At 38.6% G+C, this 23,579-nt stretch overlaps 1 protein-coding gene across 1 annotated transcript; it reads left to right on the top strand.

Annotated features, from left to right (window-relative positions):
* The first annotated feature begins 1,556 nt into the window (after positions 1–1,556).
* Positions 1,557–22,934, top strand: hs2st1b (heparan sulfate 2-O-sulfotransferase 1b). The gene is made up of 7 exons (XM_041791882.1): positions 1,557–2,164; positions 9,661–9,899; positions 17,075–17,160; positions 17,545–17,683; positions 17,767–17,864; positions 18,731–18,888; positions 21,184–22,934. Exons 1-7 carry the CDS (start codon positions 2,041–2,043, stop codon positions 21,408–21,410), a joined length of 1,071 nt encoding a protein of 356 aa, XP_041647816.1. The 5' UTR covers positions 1,557–2,040; the 3' UTR covers positions 21,411–22,934.
* The last annotated feature ends 645 nt before the right edge of the window (positions 22,935–23,579 follow it).

Raw genomic sequence — 23,579 nt, 5'->3', positions numbered from 1 at the left:
TTTACAAGTTCGTGCTCCAATAACATCACTGCTTATGGTGAGAACTCACCAAGAGCACAACTTTGGTTCTCAAGGTTGTCTAGTTTGAGTAAAAAAATTCTGGAGTCAACCAGATGAAAGTCCTTGGATGAGTTCGTTCAAATGCGCAAAGTGTCTGTCAGACGTGCAAAAACGCAAAATTTGGATCTTTTGGCGTCTGTAGTTCGGTTCCTGTACGTTTTAGAGGATGGTCATGATGTAATTTTTTTTTCCGTCTCATCATTATACATATGTGTACCTATTTTCGTGCACGTAAGTATTACCCAAAGCCCTATCAAATTAAAATCTATCTATTGGCTTAAAATGTTAAACACTGAGAGAAAAGTGGCAAAAATGGGTGAAAAAGTGGCAAAAAGTTACACTGTGTCATTCATTGTTTTAACCAATTACTAACTTGTGTATATTTTGTAGACTAATTTGTTTTCTTGTTTTAACCTTTTCTTGTAAGGTGACCTTGAGTGTTTTGAAAGGCGCCTATAAATAAAATGCATTATTATTATTATTATTAAAAATGAGTTAAAGGGGTCAAAAATGTTCCAAAGGTGGCAAAAAGGTGCAAAAAAAAATCACAAAAAGGCTGGATAAAAAAGGCAAAATGGGCTAAACACAGTGAAAAAGGAATTAAAGTAGCAAATAAGGGCAATGGAAACATGCAGACAAGTATTAAAGGTTGACAGTTAAGGCCTACTGTTTAAGATTGGAAAGCAAACTGATTAATGTGACTTGCAATGGATAATTTCTGAGGTAAAATTTTCCTCTTTAAGGTTTTGTGGGGGAATAATATTTCAAATGAAAACAAAAATCCATCACAAATGAGTGAGATTACTGGATACTCAACAGCCACTTTATTAGGTACATCTGTTTACTAAAGTTGGTTCAACTCCTTTTGGCTAAGACCCGGAAACTGAGGCTGAAATCCACATGACCTCAAGGTCCAGTATGACACTGACAATAAAAAATAATAATAATAATACATTTTTGCCCATTGTAGTCACTTTTCACTCATTTTTTAGCTACTTTTGGACCATATTTTGCCACCTGTAACTCGTTTTTTTCCCTTTTCACCATTTAGAAGTATTGTTCAACAATGTGGCTCTTTTGGTTGAGCAGGGCTGAGGAACACTGCCTTAAGGGGTATGTGATGATGCAGGCGATCTTTATTACCCACGCCGATTAAATCGGCAGGGGGTTATGTAAAGGGCTCCGTATCTTTCTTTCTTTGTATGTGTACAAGATAACTCGAGAGTGGAAAAGTCGGATCTTCAACAAACTTTCAGGGAATCCTGGGATAGTGACAGGGAAGAATCGATTAGATTTTGGTGATGATCTGCGCACCCGTTCGGTTTTTCTCGGACTTTTGAACACTATAGTAATCAATGGGAGCGTGAGTTCCTCGGTGGCGCTGCTTGGACGTGGGTCTGCCGTTTTAACGTACATTCCGGTCCAGTAGGTGGCGGTAGCAGCTTTAACATTTGGTTTTGATCCCCCTGCTAACACGAAGAAAACACTCCAGCGATGCTACTTGCTGCAACAAGCTTTTCAGTCTGCTGAAAACAACTCAGTAGTTTGAAGTCGCTTTTGAAGATTTGCCCTCCACCCTTTTTTTGTTTTATATTAGATGGAGCTTCGACGACACTGCAGTTTACCGGCGGAATTGATAAGAAACAAGCCTTCAACAAAAAAAAATCAACCGTTTTTATTTCTGAAGAGGATGTTAGCATGAGCTTTACGTGGCTTTAAACTGATTGCTAGCGGAGAGGCTAGCTAGTTTGTTTGGCCAGCGTTTGGTTAACAGTGACTGAAAGCTGTGGGGATGTTGAGTATTGAATAATGGTCTTAAAGTGAGCCTACGTTGTCTTTATTTGCTTCAGGTGATCAGTTTCAATTGGTTTCCAGTGTTGTCACGTTATATTACGCCATTAAGTAAGCTCCTTTGCTGGATTAGCAGTTAGCAGTTAGTCTGTTTAGTTGTCTTAGCGGTATGGTTCATCTGGTTGTTTGATGGGGCTTTTACGGATCATGATGCCGCCCAAGATCCAGCTTTTGGCTGTTTTGGCGTTCGGGGTTGGGATGCTCTTCATCGAGAACCAGATCCAGAAACTGGAGGAGTCCAGAGCTAAACTCGGTAAGGCAAAACAAAACTGTTACCATACATTGTTGTCAAATAATGGTGTGAATGAACATGTTTGAATGGTATGTTGAGGCTTGGATCACTATTAAGTATGAATAATGGGATGATCACTGGCTTTCATCAACGTCCAGTTTCTTATAAACAACGATAAATGGACACTGAAAGGTAATTAATGATTTTGCCCCATAATGAAACATGACTCATTTAGGTTTCCCCCCCTTATACATCCTCTGTAGAAATCCCAGCCATCTCAGCCTATCCAGTGATGGACCAGGTTTAAAGGAAAGCAACCAAAGCCAACTGAAGGGACAAATCTGGGTCAAAATTCACTTTGATCATACAGTGAAGCTTCATTAAATATGCAAGTGATATATTTCAGGGGCAAAATGAATGTATTTTCATTTTATTTCAGTTCCAGTTATTTTGTAGGCATCAGTGGTAACAACCGTTGTTACAAAATTAAACAAAACATTTGACAATTATGTAACAGCTTCATACTTACAGATACATTCATACAGTAAACAACCATATACATAAACAGGTGCATCTAAAGAAAACAGAATATTGCCAAGACTTTTTGTTTTATTCTTGATGATCATGGCTTACAGCTCACACAATTAAAAGTCGACTACCTCAAAATATTAGTATATCACAAACACCAGTCCAAAAAAAAAAAAAAAATGTAAAAAGAAATAGTAATAATAATACAGAAACGCTGACCTTCTGGAAAATGACGCTCATTTATGCACTCAGTAATTATTTGGAGTTCCTTTTGCGGTAAATGGAAATCAGAATCTCCACAAAGCTTCTCAGCAGATGAACATATGTAGTGTTGTAAATTCTCCTGGTAGATGGCTGACAGCATCAACCATGGATTTGATAAAGCACAGTGGTCCAACTGCAGCAGATGACATGGCACCCCAAACCATCACTGACTGTGGAAACTGAAAACACTGAACTTCAAGCACCTTAGATTCTGTGCCCCCTTGATCCTCCAGACTCTGGGACCTTTGTTCCCAAATGAAAATCAAAATTGACTTTGATCTGAAAGTTCGTCTGTGTGTGGTAGCTTTTGATCAACTGTCTCCAGCCTCAGTCAGCTCCTTGTGAAGCTTCCCTACGTTCTTAAATCTGCTTGCTTTGTTTGACAGTCCTCTGAAGGCTGAGCTCATCCCTGGTGCTTGTGCACCTTTTCTTACCACACTTTTCCCTTCCAATCAACTTTCCATTAAAACGTTTTGATCCAGCACCACAAGAACATTCTGCCCTTTCAGCAATGACTCTCTTTGATTTACTCTCCTTGTGAAGGGTGTTGGTGATTGTCTTGTGGACATTTGGCCAGTCAGCAGTCTCCCCCTTTATTTCATTTTTGTACCAGACCAGAGTGAGACACTAAAGGTTTAATCATTTGAAATTGATTCACATGTGATAAGTATGATCATCATAGTCTCAGTTAACCTGACACGCCAGATGGATTTGTTTCACACATCCATCTGGGAAAGCTTCAATAGGAAACGTTTGAGAAAAGGCAGAGGTTTTGAAGAAAACTTGGAGTGTGATTGGGTGAACGTTCTGTCTGTCACATCTCTACGGGCCAATAAGAGCAACAAAACACGTGACGTAGCTGCTATTGAGCTGCGGGTGCGCAGCTACTGAGGACTAACTCGAAACATGGTGACTATAGACATGTAAGTACTTGACTTTTGTCGTTTTTGAAAAGAAAACAACTCACTGCTGTTCTTTGTTCTTCTTTTAACGAAGAAATGTCATCAAATTCTGACAGAACTGGTGCTTTAGCAGCATCCACGCTAATCTCTTCCTCTATAACTGCACCAGCTCTTGCTGCTGCTTGTTTACGTCACGACCCTGCTGCGCCTGAAAGTACTGCCCCTCGTCGCTGATTGGTCCTGTCACTTTCTAACCGGGCCCAAACGGTTCAGATGGGAGCTTTGCAAGATGGATTCGCCTGTTAAAAACAAGGAAACGGGCGTATCCATCTGCTTTGCAAGGTTAAGTCTCAGTCTTAATCAAAGTAATCGTGATTATGGTTTTTGCCATACTAGAGGAGGCATAAGCAGTTTTTCAAAGGCTGTTGAAACATGTTTCTCCTGGTTTGAGTGCTGGCTACAAACATTTCAGATCAAATCTGTGATACAGTCAGGTTTAATAGATTGAGGCGGATTACTGTAAAAATCAGGTCAAGTCTAAAAATGAAAGCACTGGAGCAAAATCACTGACCGACATTGGAATAGCTGGCATGGTACCATCAGCAAAATAGTGTCCGATCTAATTTTAATCTCTTAAGAAATCAGCCAGTGTTGCTGTAATGCACTGATATCAACTGATAGGAGACAACAGCTTTCATACATCGGGTAATGTTTTGTCTTTAGAGAATACATTTTTATAATTAACAATAGTAAACGTAATCTAACTGCCTGCATGTTTATCCTAATGCCTTTGAGAAAAGAGAAATTACAAAGAACCAAAAGAAATCCATCTGCCATCACAAGCAGTAAAATAACAACAAACATCCTGCAGACACATGTCCTCTCTCATGATGTTTGACACTGCTGTGCTGCAGCACGATGTCTGCATTATATTGAGTGACACACACAGCCGCTCCAACAGATCCTCACAAGGCCATTCCTGTAATTGGCTTTAATTAACATTGCAGCAGAGAAGAGAAGTGGGAGAAAACACTTTTAATTATGCCTCCTGTCAATGTTATCATCAAAGGCTTAATTACTAGTTTCAACGTTGTTGTGTGTTTTTTTTCTTTTTCTTAATTAAGTAATGCTAACAAGCATGACTGGCTTTGATTTTCAAACTACTGGTTAATTTATACAACAGATGTACCTTTATCTCTCTGCTCATTGTTGTGTTAGTGGCCTTACACATGCTGTGCATGCTGCAAAGTGAGAATAACAACAAGCATCAACTAACTTTAAGATCATTAAAATCGAAGAAACCGAGGATGCCAGTCAGTCCATCATCAGATAAATTCAAGATTATATTTCCTCTTTGGGTCTGCATGCCAAAAAAAAAAACCCTTAGAAATAAAAATGAGTAGTTTTAAGATAAGATAAACATGTCAGATGTCTGTCACTTTAAATATCATTGCTCACCAATAAAAGTCAACAGTTAATTCATTTAAAATGATACCAATTGATTACCAATTTGTTGCATCTTGTTTTTTTTTTTTTTTTTTGTCAGTGCAGGAGCAGCATGGTCATTCTTTCACACATGCACATTTTACTTGAATCAGATGAAGTTCCAGCGAGCTATTACAGGTGTTTTAGTCTGGGCGGGTAGGGTCTGCGTCACGGCTGCATCATAGTGGGATTTTCATTTTAGCAGGCATGTTCAAAAGTCTGTCTTTCAGACTGCCTGCATGAGCGCTGCATTTCATGCACCAAGAATCTTGAGAATTGAATGCTTGCTTATTTGAATGAATAGTATGTAAAATTCAGCCATCATGGGGCTCTCAACCAAAACAGTACGACAGGAGCAGATGCCAGTATCGGAAATATATCTGATACTGCTTGAAATGCAAGGCAAGTACATAAGTTTATGCACGATCCAATACCGTTTGGTTTAACTTGCTTTGTTTAGCCATGCGAAATGTTAGCGCTATAAACCAGAAATCAATTCTTCTTTGCTGCTGGAAAGCACTGCATGCACAGGCTACCATTTTTAGAGCGGAGAAGAAGAACCAAAGGACCCACTGCAGCAGCAAAGAATGGTGGCTGCCTGACATTTTTTCTCCGAATGTGATCGTTAAAAAACCTTCCAGACCTGCACTGTTGTACACGATAAGAAGTGACACAGTGTATCAAAGTTAAACAACTTCTGAACATAAATTGTTGCCTGTTATTTGTTTTTCCTCTTGAAGCTAGCCATTTTGCCATCCCATTTACGCTATTAATGCCTTTGAATCCCTTGCAGCAGCATTTACGTGAGCCTGGAACTCGTGTGACTTTTGGGGACTTCAATGATTAAATCCACACCAGTAAACCCGATACTGAATGTCTTTTTATCCATTTATGCCAATAAGGATCATTTATTACCGCTAGCATGAATGCTAACCATCATATTGTTTTCCCTTTGTGAGGGTCTGTCAGCAGTCTGGTCCGTAACCACGTGATGCTGCCCAAATAGAGCATAATGGAGAGAGGTAGAGAGAGCCTGTGACGCAGCCCCCCGTGTTATGGTTATTTTAAAGGTGCAGTGTGTAATATTTAGCCTAGTAGCATTTAGTAAAACAAACAAACTTGGTTAAATGAAACATGATGTCTATAGGTAGGTCTGTCCTAATTAGTGTTTATCCACCTGAAAATTTTTTTTTTTTTTAATTAACTCAGAATAAGCAGTCTATTCATACATGGGGAGGGTCCCCTCCATGGGCGCCGCCATCTTGAATTTTTGCATTTTGCATGTTTCTCTGGTGAAAACTGTGGCAACCAGTGGAATTTAAAAAAAAAATGGTGTATCTGTTATTTGGTCACTTCTGTGGCGCCATAGAACCATCCAAAATGCAAAAATTCAAGATGGCAGCATCTGTGGAGGGGACCCTCCCCATGTATGAATAGATTGCTTATTCTGAGTTAATTAAAAAAAAAAAAAATTCAGGTGGATAAACACTAATAAGGATAGACCTACCTATAGACATCATGTTTCATTTAACCAAGTTTGTTTGTTTTACTAAATGCTACTAGGCTAAATATTACACACTGCACCTTTAATATATAGCAGTAGAACTCAACAATCAGCAGGAAGAACAACTTTAGGGTCACATAGATAATGTACATTATGATTCTATTTGTTGAGCCATGTTCTGAGTCAAATATAGGTCTAAAATAATTTGCTAGTCTGCACAGTCAGTCCAGAAAGTTCACTGGTATCGGATCAGTACTCGCTATCGGCAGTTACCCAACACCATGATATCAGAATCGGTATCGGGAAGGAAAAAATGGTATCAGAACATCTCTAGTAATTTCTAAATAGCTAACTGTTTCTTTGCGTTCAGATATTTTTCTCATAATGAGGGAGAAATGCACTTAAAGGTGCACTTCTGCATTTACAATGGAAGCGGTCTCAGAATTGTAATCTGGGCTCAAAGGATGTACATGCGCTCTAGCACCGCTACCAGCAAAAACGTGGAAGCGCACTTTTAGATGTATTCCACCCTCAATATGAGAAATTTATGAAAGAATACAAAATGTGGTTTTCTGTTTAGTAAATACACCTTATGAGGTGATGTTTTAACAGAGTTCACAGTTCAAACAAGAAGCATTGAGAAGGAAGCTGCTAAGTGTGTGTGTGTGTGTGTGTGTCGGGGGGGTAGTTACATAGCGGAGTCTGGGTAATGGAACTAGCAACCAATAACAAAACACGTCCTGTTTTAATGAAAAAACAAAAAATAGAATAATAGAATTTCTTTGGCTTTGAAAACTTTAGGGAATATTTGAGATACTGTAAGACCTCAATTTAAAAAATAATATAACATAGGAATGGTCACTTTAAATTAATATAGATGTTTAAGAGCAAAATTTCCTCATGTTGTATCTTTAGCTGTGAGCTGCACACATCTCTTGGCCAAAAAAGATGGTAAAAGTATAAAAAGGCATTATTTACCTTGCTTGAGCAGATATGCATGCCAACAGTGGTAGAATATGTCACAGGGAAGATGACAGTGAATCCGTGTATCATTTGTTCTTTTAATATTTGATTAATAATTGAATAACAAATAAATGAAAAATGGCTCATTGTTCACTTTTCTGTTTTAAAAACCAAATCAAATGATGAAAATACTGTTCATTTTCTAGTTTTCATTTCAGAAACAGAATCAAATAAACAGGAAATGATGCATCTTTTTGACTTTTTATATTTATGCTGGGATCAGAGAATGTAATATGATAAAACAGCTGTTAGCAGGTAATTTGATTGAAATATTGATTTGTGTAACCTGGTGCAGGTGTTGTGCTCAGAAAAGCATCTTGAGAATCACATGCCCATCGCTGAGGAGTTCACGCTTCCTGTAATGATACACAGAACACAAACACCGGTACTGCGTTAGGGCACACTCACACTCGGCAATCTGTACTGTGTCTAGGTACGTATGAGCCTAAGAGTCCAGTACGTTTAACCAGCATGAGAACACTCTTCTGTGCTTGGACGCCGCATGCATCCCTTGCTCCAGCACGGAAGGACAAGGTGGACCAAAGCATGGCACAAATGCAAATGAAGGAGCACAAGTGCGGGAACGTGACTGAACTTGGTGCTGGTGTTTGTGTTCTGTATATCATTCCAGGAAGCGTGAACTCCTCAGCGATGGGCATGTGATTCTCAGGATGCTTTTCTGAGCACAACACCTGCACCAGGTTATGCAAGTTAATATTGAAATCACACTAACTGCTTACGCCCATTTTTCATATTACATTCTCTGATCCCATCATTAATAGCAAAAGTCAAAAAGATGCATCATTTCCTGTTTATTTGATTTCGTTTCAGAAATGAAAACAAGAAAATAAACAATATTTTCATTATTTGTTATTCAATTGTCAATCAAATATTAAATGATCGAATGATAGATGGATTACGGTGACACTTCCAATTTCTGCTTTTTATAGTAAAACTCCGTTTGGCAAATGTGTAATAAAAACTCATCCGTACAGAATGCCTTTATTCTGCAATTATCCCTGCTCAGTTATAAAATGAATGAAGTTGCTTGTCGGTGATTTATTGTGAAACTTAGGAAGAAAGAGGGTTGTGACAGCAGGGAGACACACCACACGTATGCCTGGTATAAAAGGAGCAGGAGCTGACGTGTGCCACAGTGGTCACACTGCCTACATGCACCCCACCTGAAACAGTTTTTAGCTACCCTTGAATTTATTGGTGCCAATGTGGTGATGAACATAAATATTTTTTGGGTTTATTTTTGATTTAGCAGGGACATATTTCCAACACAGGTATTATGTCCGTTTTTTGTACTTTATTGCTATTAAAGTTTTCGTCAGACAATAAATAATTTCTGAAGTTGTGCAGGCCTAATGTTGATTTAAACCAGGAAAACATTGGATAAAGCTGTTTCCCATTAAAGATCAGTGTTTTTTAGTGCACAAAAGATGTGGAGTGGGGTGAGATCTGAGCTGCAGCTAGTTTATTTGTAGACGCCTTTCTGGTTTTTAGATCAAAATTCCTTCATGTTCATGCCATAAAGTATTTTTTTTCCTTGGGTCTTATTTTCCACCTTCCCAAATCAAACAGACCCAGTGTTTCAATTTGTAATGAATTAAATAAAGTCAACATTTTAGATAACACTGATAAATGTATGTCTTATAATTAGAATATAAGACTTGTATAGGTTGATGCAGGATTTTTCTGCAACTCTGAACGAACAGAAGAGGAATAAATAGCTAAATCAAAGCAAAAGCATTTGACTTTGATAAATAGGGCTCTAATAGCTTTCATACTTTCTTGTATCACAGAACGCATCATTGCCAGGCACGAGGTGGCTGAAGTGGAGCAGCGTCACAGTGAAGATTCTGGCAGGGAATTGCCACCACTGTCAGAAAACGATGACATGGTTATCATCTACAACAGAGTGCCCAAGACGGCCAGCACGTCCTTCACTAACATCGCCTACGACCTGTGTGGGAAGAACCGCTTCCATGTTCTTCACATTAACACGACCAAAAACAATCCTGTCATGTCTTTACAGGACCAGGTAAGCCCATGGAGCATGGCTGTAGGTGTTTTTACAGTACATTTTCAGAACAGTGCCTTAAGGAAAAGTCACCATCATTATGCTTTATTCGTACTGGTTCAACAACAGTGGGATGTTGATGTCCCTGACTGTTCAAGTTGCGTTATGATGTTGTGGGAGCGCAAGAGAGTCCTGTCAAATCTCGTCTCATTCCTACACAGTTACTACAGTCAGTTACTACCTCCAAAGAGAGCACCCCCATCACACCTCTGTGATGCTCATAGTGAAGGGGAAATGTCTCAGAGGCAAAAATATCATGCCTTGATCCGGCACTATGAAAATAAGCCTTATGTTTCAAGCAGTATTGTAACTAGATCATAGGAATAGCACTCTTTAACTAAAACATTTCTTACTTTACTTTTCCTTTCGCACAAGAAGCCAGTAAAGAGAAACCTGACTTTACCCCTACCTACCATAGGCCCTTTTCTGTTTTAATACTTTTAATAGAGTGCTAAATGCAACAAAGAGAGAAGAGGTCTTTGTTGGCATAACAAAGACTTTGCTCATGACAGGCTTGTGGGCGCTTTGATCATAGGACAAAAAAGTGGAATTAAAAATAGGCTATTGTTGTGGCCACAGTTGTAGTCATTGTAACATGAAACATCTTCACTTGATTGTGCCTTTAATACTCTGAAAAATAAAATAAATAAAAGCTTTGAGCACAGCTCTATTTACAGGCCTCACATCTGTGCTGTGTTGAACTTCACCAGCAGTGTTTGTTAGTGAAGCCTCAGACAGTAAACTGTGTTTCTGTGATGTTCTGAACAGCATCTGCTAATAGTTCAGAATGTGCAGGAAAACAGGGTAGAAACTTAACAGTGATGCATTCTTTTACTCGTTTTTCACACACTATGACCGTTTAGAGACTACATGGTTTTAAAACCAACCAGCAGTATTTGTCCTGGAGAAACCACTTTACTGTCTTATTTTGCATGCAAAAGGCAGAAATGTGTCTTTGCCCCACCACTGCAAATTATTTAAAACATACTGTAACAGCATTTAGAAAAGGTGACTTATTTGTAACTTCTAAATGTGCTTAAAAAGCACAACATATTCTTTAGATAAACAGACACAGGAGAGCTGGGTCAAAGGAGAGCACTAGGTTATTAATGGTTAGCATTGAAGAGGTGTTCAATTATAATGATACAGAGTTTAATGTACAGTATGTGGCCATCCAATCCCATTTAGGCATCAGGCTGCCTTTCCGTGATGATAGGGCAGTTGGGATTGTTTGCAGACTTGAGATTGCACCAGAGAAGGAGACTTGAATTTGAGACTCGGATGAGAGTCAAGGAGCATCTCCTTAAGATTTAACTTGGACTTACAATAATTTACTTGTGCCCATCTTTGGATTGTACTGCTGAATTTAACCACTTTGGAAACCTTGGCATTGTTTCAACACTTAGGTTCACATACAATGATATATAGTAAATGTGAGTATACTGTCAGGAGGCTGTAATTCAGTGAAAATCCACTTTTCAGAGTGGTCATTATTTCACAAAACTATCATATCAGTTGTTTCATCTGGCCCAAAACAACAAATATAGAGTTCTGGTACTGACCTTGAGCATAAAATCAACTGAGTTGAGTCGAAACATTTCTGGCAAAGTATTTAGATATTCAAAACTGAATAAAGTGTCATTGTTAATCATTTGCACTCAGTGCCTGTCTATAATGTTTCTCCTGATAGACTAGCAATAACAACAGAAGTCACTTTGTTGGTTGTCTTTTTGTAAAAACGCGTAGTCCAGTGAGGTTTTGGCTGCAGGCTGTGAAAGACTGTGATATCAGATCATGTATTGAAAATGTGATGAATCATCAGGCTACGATGTAAATCAAAAGAGCAAAACAAGATTCAAGCAAAGACATGCCGTCAACTCTCATCATTCAGTTGCACTTAAGTGATGAGATTGAAGTGAAATACACAGGCACTTGCCAGAGATAAGAGGGCAACATGAAGTGCTGATCTTGCAGACTAAGTTTGCACTTAATGCATTGTAGCGTTAGCATCAAACCTGCTTAGCAGGATAGGCACAGAATTATGTTTTAGTATGGCTGTTGAATTTCTTTTTTACATCCAGGCAGCAATTGATAGATAAAATGGTCTAACATAAAATAGTGGAAAAACTTATATCTGTGCCTGTTCGGAGGCCTGAAGTTACTCCCTCCTGCGCTTAGGTTAGGCTGACGACATACCTACAAACCTGCCTATCTGTGTAAGGTCTTTTTCATACTGTGCATACTTAGTCACTTGCCAACAAGCTGCTTACACAGGGATGACTTAGAGAGAGACATTTACACTCTTATAAATTTATGACTAAAAGTGCACTCTAGGATCTACTGGCACACAATGCTACTACTTCACTATGTTTTCTGCGTACCAGTGTGCTCTTCTTTACTCTTTTGTTGATTGAGTGAAGATGTCAGACTACACATAGCCTTCATATGAAGGTGAAAATTGCAAATCCTTTTTATTCTGTCCAACTTGATACAAGATTGATAGATAAACTTTATTAAGCAGGGATAGAGTGTGGTTCCATCATTAAGCATGTCAAAGTTTCATGAGGAAATATCAGGATATGAGAGATCTGTCTCTAAAATCAGGCTTGGCTGGTTTGACATCAAGAAGCCAGACTCTTGTTGGTATCTGTTTAGGAACACGTTGCAGGAGATGATTATTTGGGCTGAGGTTGGTTGCAAGTTTCAACTGTGTTTTATGCATAGACTCTCTGTGTGCATGCCTGAAACGCCTCAGAGAATATGGGTGGCATCAGCACACATCACAGCCTGCTCCACTGTCTGCTTTTGTATTTCTATCAGTGCAGCTCAGGACACATAGTGTGAATGCCTCAGAGCTAAACTGGTGTTATTTCTGGCTTTTGGTGCCGAGGTAATATCCCGCCTGCCTTCTCACATCAGGCTGCGCCCTCTATACTGCTTACAGTCTCCACACTGGGGGAAGAATCAGTCTGCTGGTTTATTTTACTACAGGAACATTCAGATTTGTATCCAGTAATAGCATGTAGTTTAGCCAAAACTGGTATGCATGATCGAGTTTGTCAGGTTTTTACTTCCTCAGTCCTCAGAGTGTGTGTCAAAGATAACAGTAATAAATGGAGATGATGTGTTGGTGTGGTTGTTTAGAACCAAAAGAACAGCAGGTGCTAACTACGTCAGATGATGTGAAGCCATGAACATGTCTACTCTGGTTTGATATAAGAGTTACAGCACTAAAACACTGAATAAATTTAAACCGTGTGATTTGTGTTTTACACTTTTGACTAAGGGTGAAATTTCCACTGCAGTGAACTTTGGACCAAACTTTTATAGCTTCTTTCAGATGTCCTTTTTGAAATCCCTCCTGTCACTTTAATCAGGATGAACACTCCTCTGATGCTTTTCTGAGCTGCTTTTGAATGTTTCCTGGCCTCAGCGTTTAGCTTCAGGCTTCAAACAGTCAACTTTAACTTTTTGATGGACATTGTTGTAAGCACTTCAAAAGGTAGACTGCAGACGCAACCAAAAGATAAAACAAGAAGGTTTTTGTTCCACCTCCTCTGAAAGTGGTGCTGGTGTTAAAAATGTGTCTTCAATAAAGCATGGTTAATTAAAGAGGAACTTTTTTAATGCAGTTATGTGCACCGCTTTATTGTAAAAATGCATCCTCCATCAGTTTGAGTGTAAACTTAATGCTTAATAATGTAAATTCTGAGTTTATTTTTGTTGCTGCTAGGATTGGGCACTTTTCATTTTCTAATACTGTAAACCTTCCCCAAATTTCCCCCCTTTTATACGATACGTATTTAAGAAAACACAAGAAAGAGAGTGCATCAAGCTCTTACCAGTGTGCCCATGCTAGAACAGCAGGCAGAGTGCCGGAGTTTCATTCAGCCTTTTTACAAAATGCTTCCAGTCTTTCAAAAACAACCAATGAGGGCATATTAAAAGGGTGCTGGGAGTGGTTTATAGTTGCAGCTTTATTTTCACACTTCACAGGTAAACTGAGCTACATCAGAGCAGAGGGTCAATGTATTTTGGTCCCCTTTCTCTCCATGCTTGATGAGCATATGCACTCTCTTTTCCTCACTCCTCTGGGGTGATGGGAAAAATAGCAGTCCAAAGCTTCTATCAGACAGGATCTAGTAGTGTGAAGTAATGTTCTGTGTGCTTGTGAACAGATAAAGTGAGGTTGTAAATGTTTATTTTTTTGTGGCACACAACAGCAAGGTCCTTCCAGCCTCTACATCACTCTGCAGGAAGCTTATAAAAAGTTACTGACTCAGGGCCCAAAATAACCAACACTACCAATGAACTTCATCTAAACATCCGATAAAAAGAGGCTGATGTAAGCTGAAATGTTTTTAAAACTGCTGATGGCTTTAAGTGTGGTTGTTTTTGCTGCTGCATCCCGCAGCATGATTGGTTATCAATAAACTCCCTGTTTTCATCACTTATTTGCACCCAGAAAGAGGAAGTATTTTTAAACTCACATTGCCATACTTCATATTGCAGCCAGTGGTGCACATTTAACAGTATGACTTCAAAGAAGACTGCTGTACCATGTGTCTCATAACAAAATATGGGTGCATCCTTGAAAAAAATTGAATATCTTTTTTTTTTCATGTGATTAAAGTGAAAAAGTGAAACTTCCATATATTCTAGATTCATTATTACAGAGTGAAATATTTTAAGACTATTTTTGTTTTAATGTTGATGATTGAGCCTCACAAAAATCAAAAATCCAATATTTTAAAAAAATATATCACAAAACACCAGTCCAAACAAAAACATTTGTAATACAGAAATGTTGACCTTGAAATTATGCACATTTATGAACTCAGCAATTTGTTGGAGCTTGTTTTGCACAAATTACTGCATTTATGTGATGTAGCATGGAGACAATCAGTCTGTGGCACTGCTGGGGCGTTATGAAGCCCAGGTTGCTCTGGAAGCAGCCTTCAGCTCGTCTGTATTTTTGTGTCTGGTGTCTCTCATCTTCCTCTTGACATTTCCCCAGAGATTCTGTACGGGGTTCAGGTCAGACCTGTTGGCTGGCCAATATCAAGCACAGTATTGCCATGGTCAGCGATTAGTATCTCCATAAAGCTTCTCAGCAGATAGAAGCATGAAGAGCTCCAAAATCCTCTTTTAGAAGGCTGACAGTGTTGACTCTAGACTTGATAAAGCACCAAGAGCAGCAGATGACATGGCACCCCAAACCATCACTGACTGTGGAAACTGAAAATACTGGACTTCACACACCTTGGATTCTGTGTCTCTCCAATCTTCCTCCAGACTCTGGACCATGATTTCCAAATGAAATTAAAAATTTACTTTCATCTCAAAATATGACTTTGCACTTCTGAGAAACAGTCCAGTTCTTTTTCTACTTAGCCCAGGTGAGACGCTGATGACATTGTCTGTGTTTGAGGATTGGCTTGACACTAAGAACACAACACTTGTAGTCCGCTTCCTGGATCGTCTGTATGTGGAGGCTCTTAATACACTGACTCCAGCCTCAGTCCACTCCTTGTGTTACTCCCCTAAGCTCTTGAATCTGCTTTGTTTGACAATCCTTTGAAGGCTGAGCTCACTCCTGTTGATTGCACTCCTTTTCTTTCCACACTCTTCCCTTCCAGTCAGCTTTCCATGAATATGCTTTGATACAGCCTCTAAGAACATTCTGCCCTTTCTGCAGGGACCTTCTTTGGCTTACCCTCATTGTGGAGGGTGAGAAGCCAAGTCAGCAGTCTACCTCATGATTTTGGTTGTGTGTACTAAACCAGAGTGAGAAAATGAAGGCTCAGGAAACCCTTGCAAATTTGACTTTCCCCCAATATTCTGTGATTTTCATGAGCTGTAAGCCATCGAGATTTAAACAAAGAAGTCTAGAGATGTTTCATTTTGTATTAAATTATTTTATATAATTTAAAAATGTTTTTTACATGCTACTCTAACTTTTAAAAGCACCTGTATATGATTTTTTTTTCTTTGGTTTTGGGACAGGTTTCTTCTTTGGCAAATAGCCCAACACCATGAACAGGAGTTATATAATCACTTTTATAACATCTTTACACACATGTAGGGGTGCTTTTGCTGGAAACAGTCACACATTCTTAAGTTATTCATTAGAAATATTCACTGTTTACACAGTGCCATCTTCATGACGGCATTTAAAGTTACACTATGACTATTTTTGTTGCATTACCGCACGGTGCTTGTTGCAGCGGCATCTAAATTATCTTTGCTGAAAATCACATTTGATTATTTTATTAAACACACAGATATACAAGGGAATAAGATAAATCTTCTTTCTGCTCATTTTCATTCAAAGTTGAATGTTTATGTTGGATTTAAACATTTTTGTTTGGTTTCTTGAATGAATTAAACTAATATAAATAAATAATAATGTTGATCAAAATAATCATGATAATTGTTAAGGCCAAGAGGGTGCAGTCCTTCCACTGTAAAACTTTACTTTTGTTTAAAACAATTCTTAATATACAAATACACTTCAATTGTAAAATGAAAAGTTAGTCATATGCTGAAATTTCAAAAAATAGGGTTATGATGTTGGATATTAGACTGCTATTAAAAGAGTAAATCTCTGTATCAAAAGAAAGCCTTTTTTATGGAATTTTTTTCTCTTCTTTCAACTCTCTAAAATAAGATTAGAAAACTAGAACACTGGCAATAATTATGATTAGATTGTAACCCTTTTTGCGATGATTGATTTTGTATCCAAACAAAGTGCAGCCATGTGTTTTTCCTTTGCATTATTCATAATTTAATCAACTTATATTGATCCTCTTTTGGTGCTTTGGCTTTAGTGAGACTGTCTGCATCATAGTATATAAATATAATAAACATTCAGTAGAGGATAGTTACCCACTTTATCACCAAATCATCTTCATTTCAACCAAATTTCGGCCATTAATTGGTTCTACTAAATAAATTCCCCCTGAACTGTCTCCCTAAAGACTCACCACTGACTGTAGATTGTGTAAGAAATTAGTTGGGTAAAAATGAAGCTCTAGCATACTGAGCCATCACTCTGTCCCAAGTTTTCTTGTTGTTTTTCTGTTTTTCCACATTATTTCCTAACACTCTGTAATGAGTCTCCATTGTGTGTACAGGTCCGCTTTGTCAGAAACGTCACCTCGTGGAGAGAGATGAAACCCGGCTTCTACCATGGACACGTAGCTTATCTGGACTTCTCAAAGTAAAGCCTTTTCATTAACCTGTAATATCATTAATATCCAGATTAGTTACAAACAGCTAGCAGATAAGACAAGGTCACGTATTGATTGCTAATGTGTGCTGTGATGTTGATTAATACCATTGTTGTCTTATCTCACCTTGCACTATTATTCCAGAAGTAATTATCTCAATGGTGTAAGTATTCATTAGATTCTGTTAGCTCACAATCTGCCTGCTACACATTCACAGATAGAGAGCTGATTCTTAGGTGCAACCTCATTATTTATATGAGTTCAGAAACATGGCAGCTTTAAATTCTGATGTCTGCTGGCCTTGAATAGTCCTCAGGTTTGTCCTAAATGCAAAAAAAGTCTTAAAAATATGTTTATTCTTTTTTTTCTTTTAGGTATAGTGCAAAGAAAAAGCCAATGTACATAAATGTGGTGCGGGATCCTATAGAGCGCCTGGTGTCATACTACTACTTCTTACGCTTTGGGGATGACTACAGACCTGGACTACGACGAAGGAAACAAGGAGACAAAAAGGTTTTTATCCCAGTTTTACTCAGATGATGCTGTTTGTCTGCTCATGAATACATGATACCAAGTGCATTTGTGTTTTCTTTCAGACGTTTGATGAGTGTGTGTCATCAGGAGGGTCTGACTGTGCTCCTGAGAAACTCTGGCTGCAGATCCCTTTCTTCTGTGGACACCATTCAGAGTGCTGGTGAGTGGGCTGCACCAGCCTCATTAAAAGCAGATCGCAATCTGTGCAAATGCTCAAGACTGTCTGCAGCCTTCAGATCACAGTTTTTATCATGTACACAGGGGTGGAAAGTAACATACTACATTTATTCAAAGTACTGTAATCGAGTAGTTTATTGGGTACTTGTACTTTTTGAGTTGAGGAGCCTTGATGAGAAATGCTTGATCATCCTTAGTTTTAAGTCTTGACATTGGACTGACCAGGAGGCCCCTACCTAAGGATCTAAGGCTGTTGACTGGCACATAGAAGGTTAAAAGTTCTTTAGTGCCTTAAAAGTAATGAGTAAAATCTTAAAATCAGTTCTAAAACTAACGGGAAGCCAATGTAAAGAAGCTGAAATTGGAGTGATGTGATGTCATCTGTTAAAACCAGTAAGACGCCTAGCTGTTGCATTTTGTACCAGTTGAAGGGGAGAAAGGTTTTTAGAGTTAAATTCTAATTCTACTAACTTTACACTGTTATTTTGGAAATGAAAGATATTGCTATTCGACTAGTTAAAACACTTTGAAGCCTTTTAGAAAATACCAGCGTTATTCTGATTCTGAGAAACTAGCAGAGTTTGTGATGGTACTTGTGCTTATTTAATCCTGTTTATTCAAGCCAAACACGGCAACTGGAAATGATTGCAACACAGAAGACTTCTTGTTAAAACATTCAATAGCAATGTTGTTCTGAAAAAAGGTTATTGAGTCCTTGAACCCTGCAGCTAATAGTGACCATCATGGAGCATTTAAATTCAGAGGAAAATCCCTGAAGCTGTTATTAGAGCAGACCCAGTGTAAACAGTAACTGATTGATCAGATTTGTTCCATGTGCTGTTTTTGCAGGAATGCAGGCAGCAGGTGGGCTCTGGAGCAGGCCAAGTACAACCTGGTGAACGAGTACCTGCTGGTCGGAGTGACTGAGGAGCTGGAGGACTTCGTCATGATCCTGGAGGCTGCACTGCCTCGCTTCTTTAAGGGGGCCACCGAGCTCTACAGAACAGGTACTAACACTAAAAACAAACCCTCACAGTCTTCTATTACTTAAACATTAGTCAGAGTTTCCCCTATCGTTCATTTGAGGTGGCAGCACAACATCCCACTCCTCCAAAATAAAGCAACAGCAGTTTATTTATAGAATTTATGCTTTTTATGTGCACTTGGTTTATTTTAAGAAGAGTATGAAAGTCTGTTACATGTTTCCATGTCCATTCACTCTGTATACCTGCTCTTTGGGGGGGTTTGGCCACAGACTCCGTGTCAGATAACACAAACATGCAGTGCAATGCAAAGATGGTAAATACAAACATGGAGTCTCACTCTCATTTATCATTTGGAACAAAATGGTGTTTTAATAAATTTGATTTTGGTTTAGTTTTTGTTCAAACAGCTGCTTTATGATTCATGTCAGGCATGAATCATAAAGCATAAAACTGGAAACGGAATGGCATTCAGATGTAGAAACAGAAAGCATACAGTTCATTTAGAAAGTATTCAGACCCCCTTCACTTTTTTCAATTTTGTTATATTGCAGCCTGATGCTACATTAAAAAAAATCCCTTTTTGTCTTATAAATCTACACTCAGTACCCAGTCATGACAGACTGAAAACAGAATTTTAAATGTTTTGCAAATATATTAAAAATAAAAAATGAAATATCACATTGCCATAAGTATTTGGACCCTTCGCAACAACAAATGGAATTTAGCTCCGGTGCCTCCTATTTCTCTTGATCTTTGCTGAGATGTTTCTACACCATGATTGGAGTCCACTTGTGGTAAATTAAATTGATTGGACATGATTTGGAAAAGTAATGCGCTATAGAAAGACTTAAAAAAAAAAAACCCAAGCCATGAGGTCAAAGGAACTGCCTGCAGAGCTCAGATTGTTGCAAGGCACAGATCTGGGGAAAACTACAAAAAAGGTTCAGCTGCACTGAAGGTCCCCAAGAGCACAGTAGCCTCCATAATAATAAAGTGGAAGAGGTTTGGCACAAACAGGATTCTTCCAAGAGCTGGTTGCTCAGTCAAACTGAGCAACTGGGGGAGAGGGCCTTAGTAAGAGAGATGACCAAGAACCCAATGGTCAGTCTGATTGAGCTCCAGACATCCTGTGTGGAGACGGGACAAAGTTCCAGAAGGACAACCATTACTGCAACCCTCCACTAATTTTGGCTTATGGCAGAGTGGCTAGATGGAAGCCTCTGCTCAGTGCAAAACAGATGAAAATCTGCTTGGCTTTCATTTGGAGTTCTTTGCAGACTCCAAGCGGTTCCAAATTTATTTTATCTCTTAATACATTAGATTTTACCGTTGAATGTTTTGGTAAAAAACAACCCAAAATTTTGGGGAGAAGAAAGTGCCTCCTCAAGTCGTGGATCCAGGGACCAGGCCAGGTTAGTGTTAAAGGTGACATATCATACCCCTTTTCTTTGTTTTAAAACAGTCCCACTTAACTGAATAAAACATCTAGGGTGGGGTTGATCAATATGGATCAAGCTCTAAAGGAGGCTTTGAGCCTGTAGAGGGCGGCCTTTAACAGAAAGCTAAGTTTTTGAGTCTTTTTAAAGATAAATGATCTCATTCTCACCCCACCCCTCTCTTCTGTGGGTTGTGCCAGAACAGATACACGCTTACATGGTAACTTGTTACTTTGCCCCTGGGGACAAACATGGCCGCAGAAGACAACACAGCAGTCCAGACTAATGTCACTAACCCAACAACAGGAATGAAACAACACAGCTGTATTTATTTGCTTTGTATCCAGGCCAGCTGCTAATGTTCATATTGTTGCTAAATTCTACTTAACATTTAGAGACTTACAAAATGAAAAACATTTTAAACTACTTGAACTGGTCTCGTCAGGAGATTTGCTACAGATAGTTGTCACAAACCTGTGTTTAGGGAGGAGTTTGGTGGTCAGTCCTGAATTGTACTATCTGAGGTTGATGAAGAAGTCTGGTGTGAAATGTTTGGCACACAGAAAGTTTTACATTACTGTGGACAGGATGTTCAAGTCCCGTTGCAAAAATTTAGCTTGGAACTAGTGAGTGTAAATACCAGATGAGGGTCATGAACTATTATGACTCTCATTGAGAGGAGAGCAGATTCTGAACGGACTGTCGGATACCTCAGATAAATATGCCAAATATGTACGCAAAAATAGTGAAAAGGTGCTTTTTTCCTCTTAAATATTGTGTCTGCTTGTGGTGTCTGTTGGCGGTAAAATCTTAATGCAAGTATTTATGGTACTAAGCATGTCTAGACTGACAGACTCTTTAAATTCTCTCGTTCTTCCAGGAAAGAAGTCCCATCTGCGCAAGACCACCGAAAAGAAGCCCCCTACCAAAGAGACAATATCCAAGCTGCAGCAGTCCAACATCTGGAAAATCGAAAACGAGTTTTATGAGTTTGCACTCGAACAGTTTCAGTTTGTGCGAGCCCATGCTGTCAGGGAAAAGGACGGAGAACTTTTTGTCCTGGCTCAGAGCTTCTTCTATGAAAAGATTTACCCAAAAGTGAACTAAAAGTGCAGCTGGAGGAATAAACACGGCAGCAGGAGGACTTTGTGAGGACTCTATTTGAAGTCTTATACACTGGGAGGAAAAGACACACAAGTGATGCTGGTGAATTCTTTCACTTGGGTTCAAATTTAGAGCCTGTTACAGAAATCCCTTTCAGGCTGTGCAGTAGAATTTTTATGAGGAATGTGTCTAATTTTTTTACTGCTGGTGCAGCTGTTGAAGAGACTTAACATGGATAAACTGTCAATCTGAACAGTGAGAAAGGATTCAAGCCAAGGGTGAAATAGTTCCTGAATGTGTCTACAAACCCAAAACAGAAGCAGCCTTCAGTTTATTGAGCATTGTGTTTGATTTTTGGATGGATCATAAAAAAAAAAAGTAACTTCATCAAAGTTAATCAAGTTTAAAAACCACATGTGTTTTTCCCCTATCATTTGACAGATCTGAAATTCAAAAAAGCTTGAAAAGATCCATTTTGTCTTTGTTTTTGCACACTAAATTATAGATGCACAATTTCTTGTTTACATTAAATCAGAGCTGCATTTGTACATATTTGTATCAGCAGTGAACGTGTTCTAGGACCAAATGGTAGCTAAAGGAAACAGATTGGACCATAGCATCCTTCGGTGCGTGACTAGTAATTTTTTACCTCACTGAGATGTTCTCAATTTTAGACATGTTGACATTATATCAGTATTTTATCACAGAGATAGAGCAGTGTATCATTTATACAACAGACAGGCTGCTGGTTTTTTATCCTGTGAGGACCACAGCTGGAGCAGGAGGTACCGATCAAACTAAGGAGTAAGGGCCGGTGTCCACAGCCACCCTTTTTGCAATGGCAGTGCCCACAGCCTCATTTTCAGAGCACTTCTCACTAGCTTTTATTATTATTATGATGGTTCACTTTTACTTTCCTCAGCAATATCTGTCACATCATTTTTAAAAAGCTCACTGTGTTAAATGTTTTTTTTTATTCAAAGAATTACCATTAAAAAAATCCCACTAAATGCAGTGCAAAAAAATCCTGCAAAGCATTTTCAGCAGCTGTAGACCGAGAAATTGGTGTTAATTGGCCAGTGAAGTAGAAGTAACATTGACAAGGATGGTAAAAGCATTTTTGTTAAGCACTAAAAATTCTGGACTACATTGGTTTTGGTGTTGAAAATGACTGCTGCCATCGTAGAGCAATGGTGTTTGTGGACACAGACCGTAAATATTAGTCATACAGGGTTTAGCAGAGCTTTGACTTGGATACAGGGTCGTTTCCAGTGAGGAAAGACGGCCAAAACTCTTAATTGATAGTGCCTTTATTACAATGTTAAGGACATTTTCATAACTACATTTTCCAGTGATTCCTCCTCTCATGTTTTATGTGTGAATTCTAATGAACTACAATTCCTGTTTTCTTCTCTTTCACATTTATTCCATTAACAAAAATGCTGATACATGCATACAAATGTCTTGCCACATTTAATGCTTCCTGTTTTTTGTACTAAAAGTTGTTGATAAAGGTGTCTGACTGTTTCTGTGTCGTGTTTCTCCTACAGACAGTGACAAGCAAAAAACCTGGAACTTCTATTAATTAGGTTCTAAAGTGCAGCTTTTATTTTTAAAGGTAGAGAATGTTGGAAAAACATTTTACTGAAGTTTGGAGACCTGCAAGCCAACATTTCAACTTGACTACAGTGCCTGTAAAAAGTATGCACCCCCTTGGATGTTTTACTCTTAAATTGATTTTATAAATCAGTCATGGTCAATATAATTTAACAAAAAACCTTTTTAATCTCAGAGTGAAAACAGATTTCTCCAAAGTAATGCCAATTAAACCAAATTATGCAAGGTAAAATAAGTGACTGCATAAATATTCACCCACTTTAAAGTGACTGACCTAATTCAACTGAGGTCCAGTCAACTGATGCTCGTAGTCTCAAAATTAGTGAAATGGGATCACCTAAGTGCAGTTAATGTGTCTCATGATTTGAGTATAAAGACGCCTGTGTCTGGACGGTCCAGTCACTGGTTAATCAGTATTCATGGCTACCATTACACCATGTAGACAAAAGAACACTCCAATTAACTCAGAGAAAAAGGTAATTAAAAAGTACAAGTCAGAGGATGGATGAATATGACATGTAAATCTGCCTGGATCAGGCCGTCTTCACAAACTGA

Source organism: Cheilinus undulatus, linkage group 7 (genome assembly GCF_018320785.1).
Source record: "Cheilinus undulatus linkage group 7, ASM1832078v1, whole genome shotgun sequence".
Lineage (NCBI taxonomy): Eukaryota > Metazoa > Chordata > Actinopteri > Labriformes > Labridae > Cheilinus > Cheilinus undulatus.
The sequence above is the reverse complement of the archived record's forward strand: the minus strand, read 5'-3'. Positions and strand labels throughout refer to the sequence as shown.

Coding starts and splice junctions, on each gene's coding strand:
- hs2st1b (XM_041791882.1), top strand. CDS start 2,041: ATGGGGCTTTTACGGATCATGATGCCGCCCAAGATCCAGCTTTTGGCT. Junction 17,161..17,544: donor GCTTATCTGGACTTCTCAAA/GTAAAGCCTTTT, acceptor TTTTTCTTTTAG/GTATAGTGCAAAGAAAAAGC. Junction 18,889..21,183: donor CACCGAGCTCTACAGAACAG/GTACTAACACTA, acceptor TCGTTCTTCCAG/GAAAGAAGTCCCATCTGCGC.